The following is a 22022-nucleotide window of genomic DNA, read 5'->3' as shown; positions in this document are numbered from 1 at the left end:
GCCTCTGGCCTTGGGATTTTCCGTCTCTCCTGCCTGGAGCAGTGACTCATAAGACCCAGGGGATTTGCCCGGAATCCCCTTTATTCAGGCCTGGATTGGGGGTGCGGGCTCTTTGGGGACAGTGATCCCCACGGATTATGCCCTCTTGTGTGGTCACAGTCTCACCTCACTCTCTTCCCCGCTGGAGGAAATTCTCAAATTAATTTCAGCAACGTTGAGATGGGTGGATAGCTGATGGCCCTGTCTTGGGGGCTGTTAAGAGGAGAAGCAGACACCCACAGTCAGCCTGCCCCTCATGCACGAGGCTCTGGTTCAGTCCCCAGTACTGCCCCCCCCCACCCCCACACACATGCGTGCACGTGCGTGCGCCCTCAGTTGTTCCTCTCACTATTCAGTAAGCCAGAATCGGAAACCAAGATGCCAACAGGCCATTTCTTTTCAGAGAATCCAAGGACAAACCTGTCCCACTCCTGTCTGCAGCTTTTTGTTTGTTTGTTTTAGTTGTAGATGGACACAATATCTTTATTTTATTTTTTATTCATTTATTTTTTATGTGGTGCTGGGGATCGAACCCAGTGCCTCACACTTGCTACACAAGCGCTCTACCACTGAGCCACAGCCCCAGCCCCCGTCTCCAGCTTTTTGTTTAGCTGGCCATCCTTGGTGTTCTTGCTTGTCTGTGTATCACTCTGATATTGGTTTCTATGTGACGTGCCCCCCCCCTTTTTTTTGTACCAGGAATTGAACCCAGGAGCACTTAACCACCAATCGGCATCCAGCCCTTTTTACAGTTTATTGAGAGACAGGGTCTTGCTAAGTTGCTTAGGGCCTTGCTAAGTTTCTGAGGCTGGCTTTGAACTTGTGATCCTTCTGCTTCAGACTCCCAAGCCACGCCACTACACCTGGCTCCAGTTGTCCTCATTTTAACTTGTCTATGTCCTGCAATACCCTATTTTCAAATAAAGTCAGAGTCATGGGTATGGGGGTTAGGACCTGAATACTTTGAAGGGAGCACACAATTCAACCCGGAACAGTGCACAAGTCAGGAGGAACTTAGGGAACACCCAGATCAGCAGTGCCAGGGGTCATGAATGTCCTTAAGTTCCTATCTCTCTCTGTACTTTAGGACCCTGGCCCTTCCTCATGCTTCAGCACACACTGCTGCCACCACCGCAATCCCTCCTGCCGGGCATTCATGGCTGCCTCTGGCTCTCCAGGTTTAGAAGTGGGATAATCTTAAATCCCTGAGACCAAGTTTTTTTGTTTTCATTTGCTTGAAACTGGGGATTGAACCAGGGGCTGCAGTTATAATTGCCATTCTGATTCAAGCGAGATGGAATCTCTGTGTATTTTAATTTTAAGGGATCCTCTACCCTTTGCTAAATTATCGGGACTGGTCTTGTACTTGGAATCCTCCTTCCTCAGCCTCCCAAGTTGCTGGGTTCATAAGTGTGTACCGTTGCACTAGGACTAGGTTGGAAATTTTTAGAAGGCATTTAACGAATTAAGAACCAAACAGAAAACTGAAGTAGAAGAGTACAAATCTGCCAACAGGCCATTCTTCTTGAATGAATAACACCCAAGCCCATCTGTCTCTGTAGCATTCTCTGGGCCCCCAGGAAGTCCGTTCTTGTCATACAAATGGTGCTGAGTGCCACCCTCCACAACTACTCCCCTCCCTCTTCTCCCTGCCAGTATAGGCTGCCCCTCCAGACCTCCCGTCTTCCAAATGATCTAGTCAAGGAGCTGGCTTGACTACATCTGTGTCAGAGTAGAAGTTCCTCATGCAGATGTTCCCATCTGACCCCCTGAGCAGGCCCTTTTGACCTGCACCCATTTTTGTTTTGTTTTGCTTTTGTTGCTGGGGGCGAACCCAGGGCTTCATGCATGATAGGCAAGCACTGTACCATTGGACTGCACCCACAGGCCTGAAGTTTTGTTTTGTTCTTTTTAAAAGCAGCTTTATTAAAGTTAATTCACAAACTGTACAATCTGAGCATTTTAAGTGTGCAATGCATTGGTTTTTTCTGGTGTTCACAGAATCTTTGTTGTGGGCTGTCTTGGCAATGCAGGAAGGTGAGCAGCATGTCCAGCCTCCAACCACAGGTACCAGGAGCACTACCTTAGTCTTGACAATCAAATTTGTCTCCAGATATTGCCCAGTGTCTCTGAAGGGACCAAACTCTCAGCGGGGGGCCTCCTGTTTTATCCAAAGTGTTCAGGCTTCCCTCCCACTGAGCAGGAAGCTGTTATTTCTCTGGTCCCACAGAAAGGCAGGGATTGTCTCCTGACCCCCACCTCCCTGTGTAGCCATCAAGGCTTTGTCCGTCAAGCTCTTCATGGGCGCCTCCCCTGGGCTGTCATCCAAGGCTTTGTGGAGGGTATGGGGTGGGGACAGTCTGTAGGAGTGAAGAAATGCGCGGGGGGTGGGGGGGGCAGTCTACTGTGGAAAGGAGTCCTGTGTGCAAAGAGCCCTGCCTTAGTTAGGACTAACAGAGGACAGGGACAAGTGGCTTGTAAACAAGAGACATTTGTTTGAGGAGCCTGGAAGGGAACCAGCAGGGTCAGGCTCTGGTGAGGGCTCTCCCAGGTTGCAGATTGCTGGCATCTTGTTTAGTCCCCACATGGTGAGGAAGAGGGACAGAGAGCTGGGGCTGCTTTGACAGAGACACTAACTTCCCCCACAGGGACTCCCTTCTCAAGAACTAATCACCTGGCAAAGGTCCTCCTCCTTGGGGGTTAGGATTTCAACAGGTGAACTCTGGGGGGACAGATACTTTCCGATGATTGCGAACCCCTTTCAGGTAGAGAACAAATGCCAAAAGAGGTACAGTCCATGCCTGGGATTCATGGTGGAGGCTGGGGGATGGTGGAAATGGCCTTTGAACTGGGCTGCCACTGGTTGCTATGGCTCAGGCAGGCGGGAGGGTGCTGGGAAAAGATCTTCTGGATAGAATTTGTAGTGGATGGGGGAAGCCTGGGTGTGCCCAGCTTGGCAGGAAGGCCGATAATGAGTTCCATACGTTGGTTGTTGGTTTAGACCAGGAGCACTGGATCCTGGCCGTCCCTTGTTTGCCAAGACCCAGGGGTGGCTGGGAGGCCCAGGCATCAGCACTACCCTGATCAGAACTTGGCTGTGTGGATTTCGGACTTGCTGAGACCACAGACCTGTGTAGTTCTGGAAGGGAAGGGGCTGCCACTTGAGAAGATCTGCTTGTCCAGGATGATGGCTTTCTTTTTTTTAAAGAACTACCCAGGCTGGTTTTGAACTTGTGGGCTCATGCCATCCTTGACCTAAACCTCTGGAGTAGCTGGGACTACAGGCTGTGCCACCGCTTCTGGAACAGTGGTGGCATCACAATAGCACATTTCCATTATCTGAGTTTCAAAGTTGTTGGCCAGTGTCTGGCATCTTTTTGAAATAGTTGGCTATTAGGGGCAAGAGTAACTGACACTTTTGGGCTCATCAGGAACTTGTTCACACATGCCTCTGGCACCATCCTTATGCGGACTCTATCCTAAAGGGTGGCAAATGAAAGTCTGACAGGTTACACCTCCTGCCACAGCTGGTCCTGAATAACTCTAAACTGTGCAGGACAGTCTGGCTGCAGTATTGCTCAAAAACAAACCCACAAAGAGAAACAATAACAAGCCAGAAACAATTCAGCCGATGAGAATAATTAGAAAGCCATTCCCGGTTTACTGCACCTCCTTTGAAGGGGATCCAGACTGCCCCACTTCTATGCTTTTTCTTTTTTCTCCCTATGCTGGGGATGAACCCAGGGGTGTTCTACCACTGAGACACACCCCCAACCACTATTTTCTTTTGGTACCAGGGATTGAACTCAGGGGCACTCAGCCACTGAGCCACATCTCCAACCCTCTTTTGTATTTTATGTTCAGACAGAGTCTCAATGAGGGCTTAGTGCCTTGCTAAGTTTGGCTTTGAACTCATGATCCTCCTGCCTCAGCCTTCCAAGCCACTGGGATTACGTATGTGCCACCGATCCTGGCCCCCAACCCCCCCCCCCTTTTAAAAAATATTTTTTAGTTGTAAGTGAACATAATACCTTTATTTTTTTATTTGTATTGGTGCTGAGGATTGAACCCAGTGCCTCACGCATGCCAGGCAAGTGCTCTACCTCTGAGCCACAACCCCAGCCCCCCCCAACTCCTTCTTAAAAAATATTTTATTTTGAGACAAGGTCTCACCAAGTTGCAGAGGTAAGCCTTGAACTTGAGATCCTCTGCTTCAGCCTCCCTGAGTAGCTGGGACCACCTGAGAGTGGCACTGTACCTGGTTTTCTTTCTGATTTTTTTTTTCAATCCTAAGGATCCATCCCAGGCCCCATGCATGCTGGGCAAGTGTGTTACCGCTGAGCTTCAGCCCCAGCCCTCCTTTATGCTTTTCATACACTTTAAAATTTTGGCACACCTGACCGGGCTGGGGATGTGGCTCAAGCGGTAGCGCGCTCACCTGGCATGCGTGCGGCCTGGGTTCGATCCTCAGTACCACATACAAACAAAGATGTTGTGTCCGCCGAAAACTAAAAAATAAATATTAAAATTCTCTCTCTTTAAAAAAAAAATTTGGCACACCTTAATCCCTGTGATTTGGGAGGCTGACATAGGAGAATGGCAACTTCCAGCCCAGCCTCTGCCACTTACAGAGATCCTCAGCAACTTAGTGAGACTTGTTGAGAGCCACAGTTTAGTTGGAATGACGCCTGGCATTTTGCTAGAGGGAATGGTTGAAGGGTGACCCTGCTCCAGGATTAGGGGGATCCTGCTGGGATTAGGGCAGATCCTGCTGCCTCAGGCACCCGCTACTTTGGAGTTCCCGTTGAGTTCTGGGGGGGGGGTCGTTCTAGGAGAATTGGCGCGGGGAGCCTGGTGGAGGGAGTGTGTGTAGAGTGCCTGTGAGAGTTCAGGAATAAAGAGTTGCTGTTTGAACCTTCAAGGCTTTGTGGCGGCTCGGTTAGTTTGTGCCCAGCCAGACTGCGGCAGAGACTGTCTCAAATTAAAAATAAAAGGACTGGTCTGGGGTGGTGGCTCAGTGGTAGAGCACTTGCCTGGAATATGTGAAGCCCTGGGTCCGATTCTCAGCACCACATAAAAACAGATGAATAAAGTAAAGGTTCATGAACATCTAAAAAAGTATATTAAAAAATAAAATAAAATAAAAGGACTGACTATATAGCTTAGGGTAAAGTGCCCCTGAAGAAATTTGGAACCTAATATTGAAGCTCTGGGTTCCATCCCCAATGTCAGAAAAAAAATTTCTTTTGACTTATACACATATTTATTCGGTATCTTAGGTTATTCAAAGAGTAAACAGTTTGTTGAAGCCATGACAGAAATCAGCAGACCTGGCTGACCTGCTGCAGGGCCCTGCTTGGCACGGACAGCTTCTCCTTGTAACGTTCTTCTCCCACGTAGTTGTTGGTGCTCCTGTTTTAGATGTGTCATCACTTCTCTTTGGTGTCAAATTCCCCATTCCTGGATGGCATTAGAGCAGATTATGCTAACTGAAGTTAGCCAGTCCCAAAAAACACAAATGCCAAATGTCTTCTCTGATATAAGGGGGGGTGACTCAAAATGGGGTAGGGAGGAAGAGCATGGGAAGAAGATTACCTCTAGATAGGGAAGAGGGGTGGGAGGGAAAGGGAGGGAGAAGGGGACTTGCATGGAAGAGGGAAGGAGACCCTCATCCTTATACAGAATACAGGTATGACGATGTGAGGGGGAAAAAAAAAAGAAATGGGTCACATTAGATTGGGTAGATAGAAGTGATGGGAGGGGAGGGGAGGGGAAGGGGGGAAGGGAAGGACAGCAGAATGAAATAGACTTTATTATTGCTGTGGGTATATATGTGACTGCATGACCAATGTGATTCTGCAACCTGTACACTCAGAAAAATGAGAAATTATACCTCATCTGATTCAAATGTATGAAATGTCAAGGTCATTGTACTGTCATGTGTAACTAATTAAAACAAATAAAATTTTTTTAAAAAATTCCCCATTTCCTGGCACCCAACTCTTCCTTCCATTTGTTAATTCACTTGTTCATTTTTAAAAAATATTTATTTTTTAGTTGTAGTTGGACACAATACCTTTATTTCACTTATTTATTTTTATGTGGTGCTGAGGATCAAACCCAGGGTCCCGCACGTGCAAGGCGAGCGCTCTACTGCTGAGCCCCAGCCCCAGCCCCAGCCCAGCCCCTTACTTGTGCATTTTTGAAGTCTGTCTAATGGAGCTTCCTCAGAAGACCTGCCAGTGTCTCTGTTCAGGCTTCCTGCCTGGTTGCCAGTTGGGCCCCGCCTGGGGTTCCAGAGTGGGATCCTTTCCCCTCAGAATCTCAAGGGCAGCTCCACTGTCTCCTTACTGCCTGTCTGAGCCACTAGAAGCCACATTGCCCAGTTGCCACTCGGTGCCCATCCTGCCCAGAAAAGAGCAGCCCTTATCCTCTTTTACCCTTTGCCTCTCTGGTCTCGGGTCCAACTCCCTCCAACCCCGTGAGGTTTTCAGAGCCTCTCCTGCTCTTGTCCTGCCTCAGGTGTCCATCACCCTAATTCTGCCTCCCAGAAGCCCAGGATGGGGCTCTTGTGGATGGGGCAGGGAAACCAGGAACCAGAAATCGCCAAATGTATCCCTAGTGCAAAAAATATACTCCAAAGCCTGTCCTGCTTTTTCACCTGCAACAGGGCATTCGGCCCAGAGGAGTTGGAAGGTTCCATTGGAATCAGAAGGTGGAGTGAATTTGGTTGGAAGTTTTCTGGGAAATTAAGGGCTCGCCCCTACACCTAGTTAAGAAGCTCTGTTCTAAACCAGGTGTGGTGGCACTTACTTATAATCCTAGCTACAACAGGAGGCTGAGGTAGGAGTCTCCCAAATTCAAGGCCAGACTCAGCAGCTTAACTATACCCTGACTCAGAATAAAAGTAAAAAAGGGCTAGAGTGTGTGGCCCTTGATCAATTCCCACTACCAGGCTAGCAGGGGACGGGGGTGAAGCACTGCTATATATGACCCTTTATTAAAGTGGCATAAAAATCTTGTCATATGCAAATAAAGAAAGAGGTTAATATATATGGTACCAGGGATTGAACTCAGGGGCACTCAACCACTGAGCCACATCCCCAGCTCTATTTTGCATTTTATTTAGAGACAGGGTCTCACTGAGTTGCTTAGTGCCTTGCTTTTGCTGAGGCTGGCTTTGAACTACAGAACCTCCTGCCTCAGTCTCCCGAGCTACTGGGATTACAGGCGTGTGCCACCACGCTCAGAAAAATAGGTTAATATTTGCAACATAGTCATGCCCATAGGACTGACCAGAAAGGACTAACAAGATGATCAGAAGGGACATCCATAGAAGAATAGGTGACCGAAAATATCTCCCACTTTGGAAGCAGAAAGGGGGCCATTCTTCCTTCCTTTGTCCCCTCAGTGGGCTTAGCAAACTGGCCATTTCTGCTGCAGCTTTTGATGACCCACTGGCCTCACTGACCCTGCTTGCACCTCCCTGGGCCTTTCATTCCTGCAGGAGTCCATAGCTGTTAAGCAAGGGCCTGCTGGGTCTTCTGCTGGCTGCTTGGTGTCAGGACCCCCTCCCCATGTTTGAGAGCTCCCCACCTTATGATTCTTGTTGGAAGGTCCTTCGCAGGTGGCAGTCATCAGAGGCCCAGCCCTGCTCTTGGACATCTAGCCGGCCACAAGGTGGGGAGCAGGGATACCAGGGTGGAGTTTGCAGTGGCTAGGGAATGGTCATGATGCGGGAGGAAGATTTTCTTTTCTTTCTTTCTTTTTTTAATATATATATTTTTAGTTGTCCATGGACCTTTATTTTATTTATTTATGTGCGGTGCTGAGCATCAAACCCAGTGCCTCACACATGCTGGGTAAGCGCTCTACCACTGAGCCACAACCCAGACCTTTTTCTTTTCTTTTTTTTTCCAAACACAAGTTGAGTATCTCTTATTTGAAAGAGATGCAAATAAAGTGTTTCAGATTTTAGAATATTCTCATGTATACGAGATATTTTGGGAAGAGGGCCCAAGTGTAAATATGAAATTCATTTCTTTTTTTGTTGTTGTTCTTCCTAGTTACACGTGACAGTAGGGGTATTTGACATACCTCACATTCATGGAGTAGAGCTTCCCGTTCTTGTGGCCGTACGTGACGTGGAGTTTCACTGGTCATGTATTGATTCATACATGAACATGGGAAAGTGACGTCTGATTCCTTCTCCTGACTGAACCATTCCCCTCCCTTCCCTTCCCTTCATTCCCTTTCGTCTAATCCACTTCATCTTTCTCCCCTGCTATTTCAGTCAGCTCTTCCACGGCTGTGACTAAAAGACCCAACTGGCACAATTGTAGAGAAAAAGTTCATTAGAGGGCTCAAGGTTTCAGAGGTCTCAATCCATAGACAGCAGGTGCCATTCCTTGGGGCTCAAGGTCTGGTAGAGGGAAGCCACTCACTTGGTGATCAGGAGCAGAGAGAGACTCTCAAAGGGACTCTCCCAGGGATCCACCTCTTCTGTCCGCACCCTACTCACCTTCAGTTGCCACTCGGCTAGTCCCATCCAGATTAATTAATTGACTGAGTTAAAACTCCCACAATCCAATCATTTCTCCTCTAAACCTTCTTACATTGTCTCACACACGAGCTTTTGGTGGACACCTAATATCAAAACCATAAGACCTCTTATTATGTGTTAGCATCCACATATCAGAACATTTGGCCTTTGGTTTCTTGGGACTGGCTTATTTGAAATTCAATTCTGTTTCAGGTCCACCTTGCATACAAAAGGTGGTTTGTGTGGCTCAGTGGTTAAGTGCCCCTAGGTTTCATCCTCAGTACCCAAAATAAGTCTTTATTGTGCCAGGCATACACCTGTAATCTCATGTAATCTCAGCAACTCAGGAGGCTGAAGCAGGAGAATTACAAATTCAAGGCCAGCCTTAGCAACTTAACAAGACCCTGTCTCAAAATTAAAAAAAAAAAAAAATTAAAGGACTGGAGATGTGGCTGTCAGTGGTAAAGTGTCCCTGGGTTCAATCCCCATTATGCACCCCCCAAAAAACCTAAAACATTTATTGTGAAATGTTTATTTATGAGTATATAAAACACAGCAAAGGGTTTAAAAAAATTAAAAAAGCAAACACCCTTGTAAACACCACCCAGACCATGAAAGTAGAACATTTCAAGTAAAAAAAAAAATTACATTGGGCTGAGTATGTGGCTCAGTGGTAGAGCATTTGCCTAGCATGCACAAGGTCTGGGGTTCCATCCAGCCCCAGCCCAGAGAAACAAAGCAAAAACTGCCAACAGTCTAGCATCCCCTTTTTGGAAATGAGCACAAATAACAAACATCTTCATGGAAACATGTTCTGGAATAGCAAAATCCACACTGAAACAAAAGGAGTTCACACTTGCCAACACCTACACCCACCATACATCTGATTCCCATAACCCACAGGTTGGGTTAATGAGAGTTGGAGTACCTGTCATGCCAACTTGCCTAAGTCACCTGGCTGGTCAGTGACGGTGGGGGGCAGTCATGTGGCTCAAGGCTGCTTCACTGCAGCCTTACCTATAAAAAAAATTCAAATGCTCATTACCTGAGCTGGGCGCAGTGGTACACACCTGTAATCCCAGCAGTTCAGGAGGCTGAGGCAGGAGGAACACAAGTTTCAGAGCCAGTCTCAGCAACTTAGTGAGTCCCTAAGCAATTTAGTGGGACTCTCAAAATAAAAAGGGCTGGGGATATGACCCAGTGGTTAAAGTGACCCTGGGAACAATAAATAAATAAATAAATAAATAAATAAATGCTCATTGTGTTAATGACAAATAAGTTTACTATAGGAATTTAGCCTAACCATAAATATGGCCAAAAATTCCTGCTAAAAGTATTCATCAGCAATACTTTTATAGCCAAAAATAAAACAATTTAAATGTTCAATAATGGGAAAATAAATTTGAGTCATTAGAATGTTTCTTGGAGTCGTTTGTGGCTCACTTGCCCACGTGCTGACCGATCCTTCCATCTGCATGGTCTCCTGGCAGGTAAACTAGGGCTGATAGATCTTATTTGGTCCCACATGCTCTCCTGGAAGGCTACACGCGCGTTGCTCTAGTGTGCCAGGCCCAGGTAATGCTAAGAACTAGGTTCTGCTCGGGGATAGGGTCTCCTATTTCATCCCCTTCTGGCCCCTGTTTCCTTCCAAGTAGCTAGAAAGGAAACTCGGTTGGGGCTCCCCATTGCCTCCCTCTGACTCAACAGAGGCCAATACCTTGTTGTTTTAGACTCTGGCCTCAGGTCCCCAGGTCAGAGGCTGGCCTGCACCTAGGCATACGAGGCACAGTGGTACCTGTCCATAGCCAAGAGTTCCACCCTGTGCCTTCCTCAGCTGAGACCTGAGCTCTTTTCCTGGGACCCTGGAGGGAGCTCGGCTCCAGGCTGATGGCACAGGGTGAGGGTCCTCCCCTCCAGGAGCCAGAAAACGGGGCAAAGGGGCCGGTTGAAGAGGGCATGGAAGGTGTGCAGGAGCTTAGTCTTCGGCTCCAGGCTGTAGAAAGCAAGGCAGCCTGAGGTCAGGTCCAAATCCATGCCCACCAGCCGCCCAGACAAGCTGGGGAGGCGCTGGACCTCTCCCTTGTGCCAGGCCTGGACGCTGTCTTCCTGTACGCAAAGGCCCCAGGACGAGGGTCCACGGCCGATGTTGTCTGTGTGGGTTCCCTGCTTGCGTCGCATCAGTTCTGGGTAGGCGACACCCAGGGTCACTGAGTGGCCAGAAGTACGCACCTCCCAGTAGTGCCGTCCAGCCTGGAAGCTCTGGGAACACTGCACCTGCCAGAGCTCAAAGTTCCCTGGCTGGGCTGGGCCCTGGGGCTGGCGATGGTGCTTCACCTGCTGGTTCTGGTGGGACAGGAGGAAGTGGCGATTGGCACTATCTGGGTCAAAGGTGAGATTGCGATAATCTGTTGGGGAGAGACGGACAGAAGTAGGTAAAGGTGCCATCCTATCCCCAGGGGCGGGGGGTGAGCAACCACCAAATGTCTGCCAGGCTGAGCACTGGGTGTCTTTGCAGCATTTAATCCTTACTGCTTCTTCAGAGGTGGAATCATCTATGAACTCCATTTCATAAGTGAGAAAACTGAGGCTCACGGCTCACAGATAAGCTAACTGGGTATCAAGTGAGAGACGAATCATGATAGATTAATGTCTATGTGATCAGAATCTGTCCTTTAACACTATGCTGGTTGCACCTGGTGCAGGGTGGATGTGGACGCGGTGTGTATCCTGCAATAGGTATGCACGGGAAGGACCGGAGGACAGATGACCTACACAGGACAGTCACAGCAGGCGCCTGCTGACACGCTCACACGTATGCACAGACATGCATGCACAATATACACAGACAGGCCTTGGGCCTCCTTACTCTGCCAGAGTTCCCTCCTCAGCGGACACAGCATGCGTGTGCTTGGGACCTGTGCCAGGGGACGCGGGGCCTCTAGGGAACAAAGCAGTATTAGGGGAATGGATGTGGAGGCCAGCAAGGCAGACCCCTGACCTTTTCTGCCTCTTAGTGGGAGGAACAGCTGGGCCCAGACAGGTAGGGGGAGGTCTGGGGTCAGCCTTACCCAGAGGACCCGAGTCGGCAGTCTTGGCTGGCACTCTGGAGGGGTGCCCCTCTACCAGGAGAAGGCCACAAAGCAGGCTCAGCAACTCCTTTAGGTCACCCAGCTGCTGGTCTTCATCCCACTGTGGAGGGGTCAGCGGCCCAAGGGGTTCTGGGGGCTCAAAGAGCTGCTGTGACTCCTGAGAGCCCCAGCGAAAACCACAGTGAACCCAGGTACAAGGGCAGGGAAGCCTGGCCCCGGTCCACTGCCCTCAGGCTGGTACCTGCAAGAAGGTGTGGTCATCCACTTGCTCCAGGAGACCCTGTACCCTGCGGCCATATTGAGCCAGGGCCTCCAGGTGGCTGTGCAGCCGCCGCTCCTCATCCTGGGCCTGTGTCAGTGCCTGTGTCTTGGCAGTCTCGATGCCTTTCAGCGCCATGGCCCTCCGTATCTCCAGGGCCTGCAGCAGGCAGCTGAACTTGCCAGAGACCACTGAGATCAGATTGCAGGCTGAGTTCTGTGTGGGCACAGGAGGAGCATCAGGGTGGCCAGGGCCTGAGCCATGCCAAGGCAGACCTGGGTTCAGGTGTAGGATGCGGAGAACCTCTCCCCCCTGGGGCAGAATCCTGCCTAGGCCCTCACTCCCTGCTGCCAGGAGGTGTTTTCAAGATGGCTCACATATCCAGGGACCATCTGGTGGCTGTCCACAGGACAGTGTGAGGATGTAGTGGGATGACCACTGGCAGGCCTCCTACCTGGATCTGGCTGCTTTGTTGCTGCAGCTCCTGGAGCTGGGTCTTGGCCTGAGTGGCCTGCTGCTGGGTGATCTCCAGCTTGGCTCTCAGCTGGACCTGTGGTGCCCATCCAGGGGACGAACAAGAGAGGGCCAGAATTGGCTGTGAAATCTCCCTGAGACTACCACCACCACCACTAGCAGAAGCTGGGCACCCTCTGCATGCTGCCCAAATCTGGGGTGACCAGAGGGTTAGCACACAGCAGCAGCCTCAGCATAAGCCTAGGAGAGCAAGGTCAAACTCCAGGGAGGCCTGGACAAGGCCTCAGCTTCCACTGTTGCAGATGGTGCATGGGCAGCACAGAAGCCTTGGGTTAAAGACCCAACTTCCAGTTCCTGCTTCACTTATGCCTCTTGAAGTGTGAGCAAACTGGGGCAGAGCCTCTACCTCTGTGGGCAATAGCCTCTTCTCCACCCGCAAGCAACAGATGGGAGCAATCATGCTGGTGCAGGAAAACTGTGGGGAAAGGGCATCTGACAACGTACCAGAGCTGTCTGACAAGTGGGTGCTCTGGTGCATATGGGCCCAAGTGGGAGGGGGACCTCTATTTGGTTGCACTGATTCCCTTGAGGAACAAAATGTGTTCTCATGGGAACAGGAGACCATGCTGATGCCAGGAGTCCCTGTTCCCCGGCCACTGCTAGGACTGGTTCCTTGTACCTGGTCAAGAACCTTACTACTCGATTCTGCTCCTCCCAGTACCGTTCTGAGGTGGGACCAGTATCCACTGATAGGAAACGGGCTGAGAGAGGCTGACAATTTGGTCAGTTCTCAGAGCTTTCTAAGTCTAATACTTGTGGCTTCTGCCCAGACCTTCTGCCTCCAGCATTACAACCCGCTGGGGATGTCCAAAGTGAGGGGACAGCCCCTCTTGGCTCACTCAACCCTCCCTGAAGGACAAGCCTCTGTCCCCTTACCCCTTGGGTATTCTCTCCAGCCACCCCATGGCACTCCCCTTTCCAGTAAAACTCTGCTCCTCTGGACCATGTGCCATTTGGCAGAATCTCCTGCCCTGGCCCTGCTCCTTGTAGCAGTGGTCTCATGGTCTCTGCTGCAGACTCGGGGGCCTAGCTCAGTCTCCTGCGGCTGCCATGAGCAGAAACATCTCAACCTCATTCTCGGTGGCTTCAGCAGCCACAGGGATCACCCTCCAACAGCCTTCTTTCCATCTTAGCCACTCACTCCTGTGACCTCATGATAACCCTAGCCCCAGATCCAAAATCTCAATTCCAGGCATTCATTTTCTGACCACCACCTCCTGTCCCTTACTTGTTCCAGCCCATTTGTCCCCCCATCTTCCCACCTTGGCATGCCCCAAGTAGGCAACCCTCTGCCTCCCTGTCCAATGGGCCTCCTGGCCACCATGCACCAGCACCCTGCCGCTCCTTAGAACACCCTCTGTCTGCCCCATCCCCAGAGAATTCATTCCAACATCCTCCCTGCTGAAATGGCTACGGGCAAGGGCACCAGACACTAATGGTGTCAATCCGAAAGCCATTTTCATCCTCTTACCTCCTAGCAGCATGGAGCACCCCAGATCACATTCTCCTTCCTGCAATCTACTGTCCCCTGCCACCATGCCAAGCACTCTCCCAGGTAGCTCCTACTTGGTTTGATCGCAGGCAGGGCTTCCTCTATCCTGGGCTCAGCAGAAGACCCCACTCCTTTCCGGGACCATCTTTCTCCTTCTTGTTCAGCTGTCCTTGAGATCGCAACAGATGCCTATGATCCCTCTCCTGGTTTGTCCCACTGGTGTCCCCAGTCCCAAACTCTGCTCTCTACTCACACTTCTCAGCACACTTTAGCCCCAGCACTTGCTCAAGACAGAAACCAAGTCCCTAGCTGCCGACCTCCACAAGGGACTATGACTTTTACTCATGGATTTTCCTCCCCTGACTTCAGCTTCTCCTTGTCCCTAAATTCCTGTTGTGGACCTACCTACTTGGGTCTCACCTCCTGCCCGCTCCACACCTCAATAGGGATCAATCTTCACAAAGCTGAAGTGGGATCTCATTGATATCCTGTTCCAAGCCTGCAAGGGTTCCCCACCCCTGGGTTTCTACAGAGAGTGGGCTCCTCACCAGGCCCCACTGCCTCTCATGGTCTGGCCCCTGCTGACCTGGAAGGCCTCCAGGAGTGCCGGTTCTTTCCCACCCTCTGACTGTGGCCCAGGCTGCCTGGTCACCTGGATGCTCTTCTCCAGATCCTTCTCCTCCTGGCTGGCACTCCTTCAGCCCTCAAGGGTCACCTAAAGGCCACTTCCCCTCTCTCCTTATGGCCCCCTTAAGCAGGGTTGCCTTGTTGTCTATTGCAAGGACACGCTCTCTGTAACACAGCTTGCTGTTCAGGGTGTCACTGGGTTTTTGTTTTGTTTTTGTATGGAGGGATGGAAGCAGAGGCACTTTAGCACTAAGCTACATCCCTATCCTTTTTATTTCTGAGAAAGGGTCTCACTAAATTGTGGAGGGTCTCACAAAGTTGCAGAACTTGCGATCCTCCTGCATAAGTCTCCTAAGTTGCTGGAATTACAGGTGTGAGCCCTGGTGTTCGACAATATATTTAGGTTTTAATGGGACCTTGACCCCTTTAGTGGATCCTAAGCCTCTCCAGGGCACAGACCACAGATGACTTATTGATCAGTATGCTCCCCCTCCCCTCATACTGCAGGGGTTCTGCGCATTTACTGCTGCACACAACATTTAACCAGGGACCGAGAATGGAGTAGGGGTCCACTCGAAAGCCCCTGGCTTTGCATTCAACCAACCGGAGGGCTGCACTGAGCAGCTCCGGAGACCTGGTGAGCCCTGGCGGGGGCTGGTTACCCCATAACTAAGTCTGGGCCTGCAGCCTTCTGCTTCAGCCCGCGAGCGCAGCGCCGAGCGTCTGCGAGGTTTCGAGGCCCGGCCCCTCCCGCCCGGTCGCCGCGGCGTCACCTCGCGCTCGCGGCGCTCAGCGTCCAGCAGCGCCCGCTCGTGGAGGTCACAGTCCAGCACGGTGCAGGCGCTGCACACGCAGCGGCCCTCAGTGCGGCAGAAGAGCTCGAGCGGACGCCCGTGGCGCGGGCAGCGCGCCCTAGCGCCGGGGTCCGCACGGGGGTCCGCGCCGGCGCCGGGGCGCAGCAACTCCAGCAGGTCGCTGAGCGCCACGTTGCGGCACAGCTCCGCGCCATCGGGGAAGGGCTGGCGGCACTCGGGGCACTCTTTCTGACAGCGGCGCCAACAGTCCTGGATGCAGGCCCTACAGAAGTTGTGGCCGCAGGGCAGAGTCGCCGGGTCCCGGTAGAGCCCCAGGCAGATGGCGCAGGTCAGCTTGTCCTCCAGCTGCAGCGCGGCCATGGCGGAGGCAGCAGGAAGGCCGGCCGGCGTCTCTTAAAGGGACCGAGACTGCTGCGGGCGTGGCTACCGCGGGAGGAGCCAGCACCCTGCCCAGGAAGACAACGCACCCACTAGGGCAGGTGCTGGGCACCGCGGGTCGGAGTCTTGCGTGGTCCTTCTCCGACCGACAGCCTCCCGCTTCCCTAGGCGTAGCCAGGGTTGGAGGTTCTGGGCCAGGGGCCATCAAGGAACCTCATCTGAGTAGACCCTCCTTCACCCCCGGCAAGTTTGGGCAGTTAAATAAATTAGACATGTGGGACCTGATAAGAACCCCAGGGCACAGCTGCAGCTCAATAAATGCTCCCTCCAGAGCGGAGACGCTGTTGCACTTTTTCCTGGAACTGTGTTCCCAGGCACTTGCCAGACTGGGGCGTCTCCCTTCTCTGGGTTATGAGTAATTTTTTTTTTTTTAAAGTAAACAGTTAAATGGAAATTTCTGATAACCAAGAAACCAGTAAAGTTTTTTTTTTTTTCTTCTCCAAGGGCCCCTTTAGAGGACACCCAGTCACCCTCTAGCTGCTGGGCTTCATATGACCTCCTGTTAGGGTGAGTTCCTGGTCTGGAACTTCAAGCTGTTCCTGGACGCCACCCTCCCCCCTTTTTTAGTTGTCAATGGACCTTTAACTTATTTATTTTTATGTGATGCTGAGAATTGAACCCAGTGCCTCACACACATGCTAGGCAAGCACTCTACCACCGAGCCACAACCCCAGCCCCTGAACCCCATTTTTATTGGGTAACCCAAACATTTCCCCTGTGGCTGAGCAGAGTAGAAGGGGCCTGAGTACTTGCCCATGGCCACCCTGGGCAATTGTGTGGTCAAGTCAATAGGGTGGTAAGGGGGCGGCCACACTTCCTTTTACCAAGCAAGCCTGACATGCCTGAGATGCAGCACCATGCCCTCTACAGTGATACTGTTATCTTTCTGGAAAAGGTGATAGATTCCCCCCTTGACCTTCTGCAAGAAGACCTTTAGGGAGGGGGAAACACCTAGCCATCCAGTGAGCCATCCAGGGTCTTGGTCTGGAGTGGAGATTGGGTCAGAGGTCTCTGCAATGAGTTGCTGCCTTGCCTGGCCAGGTATTACATCCCAGGTATGGGGGCAGGAGTTTGCCACCATGCAGAGGCAGCGATGCTCAGGGCTGGTGTAGCTCAAGAGCTTATGGGTATATGAATACATGACCAGTGTAACTCTATATCATGTACAACCATAAGAAGGGGAAGTCATACTCCATAACTAAAAAGAATTTTAAAAAGTAAAAAAAAAAAATAAAATAAATAGGGGCTGGGGATATATAGCTCAGTTAGTAGAGAGCTTGCCTTGCATGCACAAAGCCCTAGGTTCAATCCCCAGCATTGAAAAAAAAAATAAAAGTCGGGGTGGTGGGGAAGAGCTTATGGGACTAACCAAGGCCCACTGCCCATATCTTCTTCTGTGTCTTCTGAAGCCACTGGATCATAGTGCTCTGGCCCTATCTGAAGGTGGAGGTGAGAAGAAACCCTCTTCCACCCATGAAGCAGTACAGCTCCACCAGGGGGCTCTGGCTTCTCCTAGAATACAGACCCAGACCAGCAAGAGCAGAAGTCATCTTTATTCACACCCTTCCATTCCCACCTGACAACCTCCTTTGCTCCCAGCCTTGGGCCTGATGGGACAGGCCTATAGAGGGGCTGCCTCAGGCAGGGACCAGAACCCCAGAGCTCAGACCACAGGAGCTGTCTTTCCTGTTCCTGACAGTCCAGCAGACCCTCCAAAGTGGGAACACTATGACCCCTCAGTAGATGCCATAGGTAGGCTCATGACTGTCCCTATACCGGTCCAGGTAGCGCAGGGGCTGTCGGTGCGGGAAGCGTTTCTGCTTGGGGTGGTAAGGGGGCGGCCTCACAAACTCAAACACGGGCTCCCGCATGTCTGCAAGAAAAGTGAAGGACCCAGGGGTGGACTCCTGCCAGGGACTGCCCACCTGAGGGGCAGCAGGCCTGCCAGGAGCCATCTCCAACCAAGGCACACAGGAAAGGTTCATGTGCTCAGGCCCACCCCACTCCCCCTTACCCAGAAGCTGGTGGAAGGTTTGGGTGACTGAGTCATCCCAGCGGCACTGAAAGAAGGCCAAGCCAGCTGGAGTCATGGCTTCCTGGTGTTTCTTGTAGAAATCAAAAGTGTGGAAGGTCCTCTGGGCCAGCTGGTAGCTGTAAGATGGGGAACATCTGAGAGTGGGAGGGGGCACCAGAGCCCTGCCCCCTCACAGGCAATCTGGCAGGCTTCCTAGGGTTGGCCTGGTGTACTGTTCTACCAGTCTCAAGGTGTAGGTCAAATGAGCCAAAGCAAGAACCACCATCTTGGGGAAGCTGCTCTGAGGTCTGGGACAGACGTGTGTGGGGTACAAATTACCAGGGTGAAGGGCGGGTGTCCTCAGAGAAGTCGATTGGCTTGTCCTGCTTGAAGAGCAGAAAGGAGAAGCGGTGGAAGCCGGTGCCTTGGGCAGGGAAGGGGGGGAGATAAGGACAAGTCTCCTGTCCTTCAGTCACTCTGTTGCCCGGGATGTTGGTTCTGGTTGGAGGGAAGTAGTAATTAACTGCCACTAGGAGATGGCAAGAACACCCTTAGAATGTAAACCTTAGAGGCTGATGTCATTCCCTGTGGGTACAGACCCTGACCAATCTCTAGCAGAGCTCTGTGACCCCCTCAAACATAATGCAAATAGGTGGAGGGAGCAAGAGGGGCCCAGAGGTTGAGGACAAGGCTTCCAGAGACCACATGGATGACAGCAAGGCCGAGCAGCCCATTTACCAGGACCTGGGAGCCAGGGGGTCTGCCCTAGTCATTCGGGCTGGAAAGCTCCACCACCTTTGGGCTGACTCTCTGAGGCCTGAGGGTCTGGTCACGGAAGAGCTGGCCTGGCCTGGCACTGGGGTGGCAACTTTACCTGCCCAGGTACAACTCTCCAGAGGGTCCTGCTCCACAGGCTGGTAACTACAGTTGAATGAAAATGACAAACCAGCCTCCCACTTAACTGGCTTTAATTACCCAGAAGTCTCAAAGCTGGGGTCGTCTGCCTGACCTCCCCCTGGCCTAGTGTTCAGAGCCAAGACCCACCAAGAAAACGAAGGGCACCCCAGTCTGAATTGCCTGGGGAAGGAAAGCCCAGTGGCTCAAGACTGTTTGGAGATGTCACAACTGCCAGAGGCCTCTCCCAGTTCTTTCCCCCTTAGTCACAGTGCCCCTCAGAGTAGGTAAGAAACATGGTGGCAACATCCCAGTTTTACAGGAAAGGCTGTGGGTTCTGAGATGAAGAGGCCGTGGGAGCCAGCCGAGGGCCACTGCTGTTTCCTTCCTTACTCATCTTCAAGGGCCCCTGTGCTTTCAGGAGGCACTGGTGAGAGGTGGGAGGTTAATTCAAAATCCTATGGTTAACCTATGGTGAAGCCAATTCTGAAATCCAGGGGCTGTTCTTTCCAGGCTCCCAGGGCCTCTCTGCAATCCCCTGACCCGCTCCCACTCCCGACCAGATACTCACAGCAGCCAGTGGACGTATTCTGCATCTGGCTCCAGCAGGTGTCCATCTGCATAGAAACACACCTCACTAACCAGGGTCCTGATTCTCCTCCCCTGGAAGGAGGTGATACTGGAGCTCTCCATCTGGTCCTGGCCCAGTGCCCTGACCCAGGGGAGGAAGAAAGGGGAGGAAGAAAGGGGAGGAAGGAGGCTCAGTAAACCGCGGACACCTACCCAGATTGGTAAGCAGCAGTGTCCACATGGAACCCTCGTCTGCTTCATAGGTCACCTCTGGGGACTGGGCAGCCTGGCAGGGAGAGAACAGGAGAGCTGCCACTCCAACCAAGGATAAGCTGTTACAAACAATTTCTTTCTGGAGGGCTGTCGCCTGAGGGGGGTCTTGCAGAAGGCAGTGTCCATTCTGGCCTAAATCAGGCCTCTTGACATCTGCTCAGAGGCATGTAGACAGAGATGCTTACAGAAGGAGCCCTGAAGAGTTGCCTGTCGTGAGATCTAAATGCAAAAGGGACCATGTGCCAAGAGACAAGGCCTGGGACTAAACTCCAGACAGTAGCTAGTCCCAGGAATGTGCAAAGATGGAGCTTCTTTTTCCTGTTTTGTATTATTGTCTTTGTAACTGTCTTGTGTTTCCCAGAAAATCAAAAAGACAGAGAGAACCACAGAACCCCACACCTGGGAGCTGTGATGGTGCAATGGGATGTGTCTGTGTGCACACAGGACAGGGACAAGGGCACGCTACGTGGTACCTCAGTTGGAGTCACTTCATTGCCATGGTACACAGGCATCAGGTCCTCCTCGCCCACAGCATAGGCCACATGCAGGGGAACCCAGGGCACGAAAGTGGCACCGTGGAACAGGTCTCGGTAGAGGCCGTAATACTCAGCCAGGCGCTGCTTGTGGTAGGGGCCGCAGGTCCTCTCCCACTCAGCTCGCACAGCCTCCAGGGGGATGCTGGCTGGGAAGGAGTGAGGCCAGTTGGATGCAAGGTGGGGACAGGGACCCACCTAGGACCCTTCCCGTCAGGGATTACCTGTGCGGAGGCGAGCAGCCCGCTCTTCTTCCACATTGGCCCGAAGCTCCCTTAGAACCTGCTTCCGTTGGTGTAACTGTTGGGTACGGCAGACCTTGGGTGGAGGCAGTCCAATGTCAACTTTGTCTTTGGGATCTGGGGAGGAGTGTGTTGGAGGAAGCAGGATTACATCTCTAGGCTAAGCTGCTGCCCCTACCTAGTTCTATTGCTCTGTAGTTCCAGCCTCTGCTGCTGTCCTTCTCTTTGGTTCACAAAACTAAAACACACTGTGCGGTCTGCTTCCCAGATCTGAACAGGGCCCCGCTAAACAAATAAGATATAAGGTGAGGTTGTGTTTTCTGATGTCTAAACTAGGTCTCACTGAATCATATGGGTCATGGAAAATTAAGGCAGATGTCATAATTACAGTTAGGATTCACAGTGGGCTATGGACATGCACCTGTGTCCTTAGTGGAATGAACAGCTGAAGTCAGAAGGATCAAAGAAGCACTTCTCACCTTTAATGGGGAGATAAATCGAATAGCCTCAGAATTTTGTTAAAATTCAGATTTTGATTCAGGCCCTGCATTTCTTTCTTTTTCTGGGTGGGGGTGGAGGACTGGGTATTGAACCTAAGTAGTCTAACACATCCTGATCCTTTAATTTTTTTTTCCTTCAATTTTGAGACAGGGTCTCATTAAATTATGGAGGCTGGTCTCCAACTTCCCATCTTCCTGCCCCAACCTTCCAAGTAGCTGGTATTACAGGCCTGAACCACCACACCAGCACACTTTGCCTGCGGTTCTGGTCCCAGAACACAGTTTAAGTAGTAAAGCCCTGGAGAACTTTCAATCTATCACCTTTATCTATTTACATGAGAGGCAACCATGTATTTATTGAGCCCTCATTCGGAATGGTATTAGTGTAAAAATTTCTGCATCCTTTAATCCTCATAGGAATTTGGTGACAAAGCCACAATTATTTCATTTTACTCGAAGCTTAGGGACATCATCGGAAAGAAGTTGGGCTGCGGTTTAAATCAGGCTATCCAGTATGCCTGTAAGCATCATAAAAACTGCCTCTATAAACGCTTCCAAAAAAGGATGTGCTCAGTAAGAATGAGTTCTTTAAAGGCTGGATTCCTGTTATCCGGTCCGGGGCTTTAATTTAGCAAGGCACCGCACACCTCGTGCTAGGAACCGTGCGGGTGCAAGGATCCAAAGGTGGGCAAGTCAGGCATGATCTGCAGGGCGCTTGCTAACTGCGGAGAGCACCCAGTTGTCAGGGCTACGTGGAGCACTTTAGGAGCACGGAGAGGAGTTCCAACCCGGAACGATCAGGAACGATCAGGAAAGGATTTTAGGAGTGGCTATTCTAGAAGCTGGAACTCTGACCCTTGTTGGGGTGCCCATCAGGGGGCTGAAAGGCCAGTCCAGGATGGCCCGGAGCACGCCGGCGGCTCCTCCCCGGAGGGCCAGGGCCCGCACCTGTCTGGTCCCCGAAGTACTCCCAATAGGTCCGCCACCAGTGCGGGGCCCGCGCCTCCTGCTCCGCCCGGCGTCGGTAGCGGTCGAAGCTCCGGTACTTCTCCAGCCGCTCCAGGTTGCTCACGTCGATGTCCGCGTTGGGCATCGGCCCCAGCGGGGGCGTCCGGCGGCTCAGGGCGGCTGCGGGCGGAGAGCGGGGCGTCACGGGGACTC

General features: G+C 51.6%; 2 protein-coding genes across 2 annotated transcripts in view; both read right to left on the bottom strand.

Annotated features, from left to right (window-relative positions):
- LOC107157864 (tripartite motif-containing protein 65-like) overlaps positions 1-16145 on the bottom strand; it is a 22258-nt gene extending 6113 nt beyond the window's left edge. Inside the window, exons 1-7 of the mRNA XM_048796709.1 lie at positions 15356-16145; positions 12384-12479; positions 11912-12145; positions 11650-11827; positions 11448-11519; positions 10423-10986; positions 8137-8194 (exon numbers count right to left, since the gene is read on the bottom strand). Of these exons, the coding sequence (XP_048652666.1) occupies positions 8137-8194; positions 10423-10986; positions 11448-11519; positions 11650-11827; positions 11912-12145; positions 12384-12479; positions 15356-15757 (1604 nt within the window). The 5' untranslated portion in view covers positions 15758-16145. The remainder of the gene's footprint in view (positions 1-8136; positions 8195-10422; positions 10987-11447; positions 11520-11649; positions 11828-11911; positions 12146-12383; positions 12480-15355) is intronic.
- A 1225-nt stretch (positions 16146-17370) lies between these two features.
- Positions 17371-22016, bottom strand: Mrpl38 (mitochondrial ribosomal protein L38). Its single transcript, XM_015504170.2, has 8 exons — positions 21810-22016; positions 20344-20478; positions 20060-20268; positions 19527-19599; positions 19315-19360; positions 18189-18347; positions 17850-17986; positions 17371-17708 (listed from the first exon to the last, which is right to left on the bottom strand). The coding sequence occupies exons 1-8, from the start codon at positions 21952-21954 to the stop codon at positions 17572-17574; spliced, it is 1041 nt and encodes a 346-aa protein (XP_015359656.1). The 5' UTR covers positions 21955-22016; the 3' UTR covers positions 17371-17571.
- Positions 22017-22022: the final 6 nt, after the last annotated feature.

Source organism: Marmota marmota, unplaced genomic scaffold, assembly GCF_001458135.2.
Source record: "Marmota marmota marmota unplaced genomic scaffold, marMar, whole genome shotgun sequence".
Lineage (NCBI taxonomy): Eukaryota > Metazoa > Chordata > Mammalia > Rodentia > Sciuridae > Marmota > Marmota marmota.
The sequence above is the reverse complement of the archived record's forward strand: the minus strand, read 5'-3'. Positions and strand labels throughout refer to the sequence as shown.